This window comes from Eimeria mitis, genomic scaffold (genome assembly GCF_000499745.2).
Source record: "Eimeria mitis Houghton genomic scaffold, Emh_scaff1010, whole genome shotgun sequence".
Classification (NCBI taxonomy): domain Eukaryota; phylum Apicomplexa; class Conoidasida; order Eucoccidiorida; family Eimeriidae; genus Eimeria; species Eimeria mitis.
Window position 1 is genome coordinate 8,330 of NW_013567063.1, and position 343 is coordinate 8,672.

The 343-nt window shown below is 60.6% G+C and overlaps 1 protein-coding gene across 1 annotated transcript in view; it reads right to left on the reverse strand.

The window, feature by feature from the left end:
• EMH_0027410 (uncharacterized protein) overlaps positions 1-343 on the reverse strand; it is a gene marked incomplete at both ends in the record, with an annotated part of 8,767 nt that overhangs the window by 5,145 nt on the left and 3,279 nt on the right. The window contains 1 exon segment of the mRNA XM_013494028.1: positions 1-145. Coding sequence (XP_013349482.1) covers positions 1-145 — 145 coding nt within the window.

Genomic DNA, 343 nt, shown 5'->3' on the forward strand with positions numbered 1-343 from the left:
GGTCCCCTGCCATTGCTGTGCTGCTGCTATCTCTGCTGCTGTAGGTTCTTGCTGCTGAAAGCCCCCCATGAAGTCCATCCCGCTGCTGCTGCTGCTGCTGCTGCTGCTGTTGCTGCTGCTGCTGCTGCTGCTGCTGCTGCTGCTGCTATACAGCCGCCGCCACAGCCAAGGCAGCCCCGTGAGCTCCAGAAGAGCGTAAGCAACGTTTGCTGCTGCTGCTGCTGGTCCTCCTGCTGCAGTGTTGAGTGCTGCTGCTGCTGCTAGCAGCACAAGAGCAGCAGCAGCAGCAGCAGCAGCTGTTGCAGCACGAGGCCAGCAGCTAGATAAATCATCGTAGCTGCGG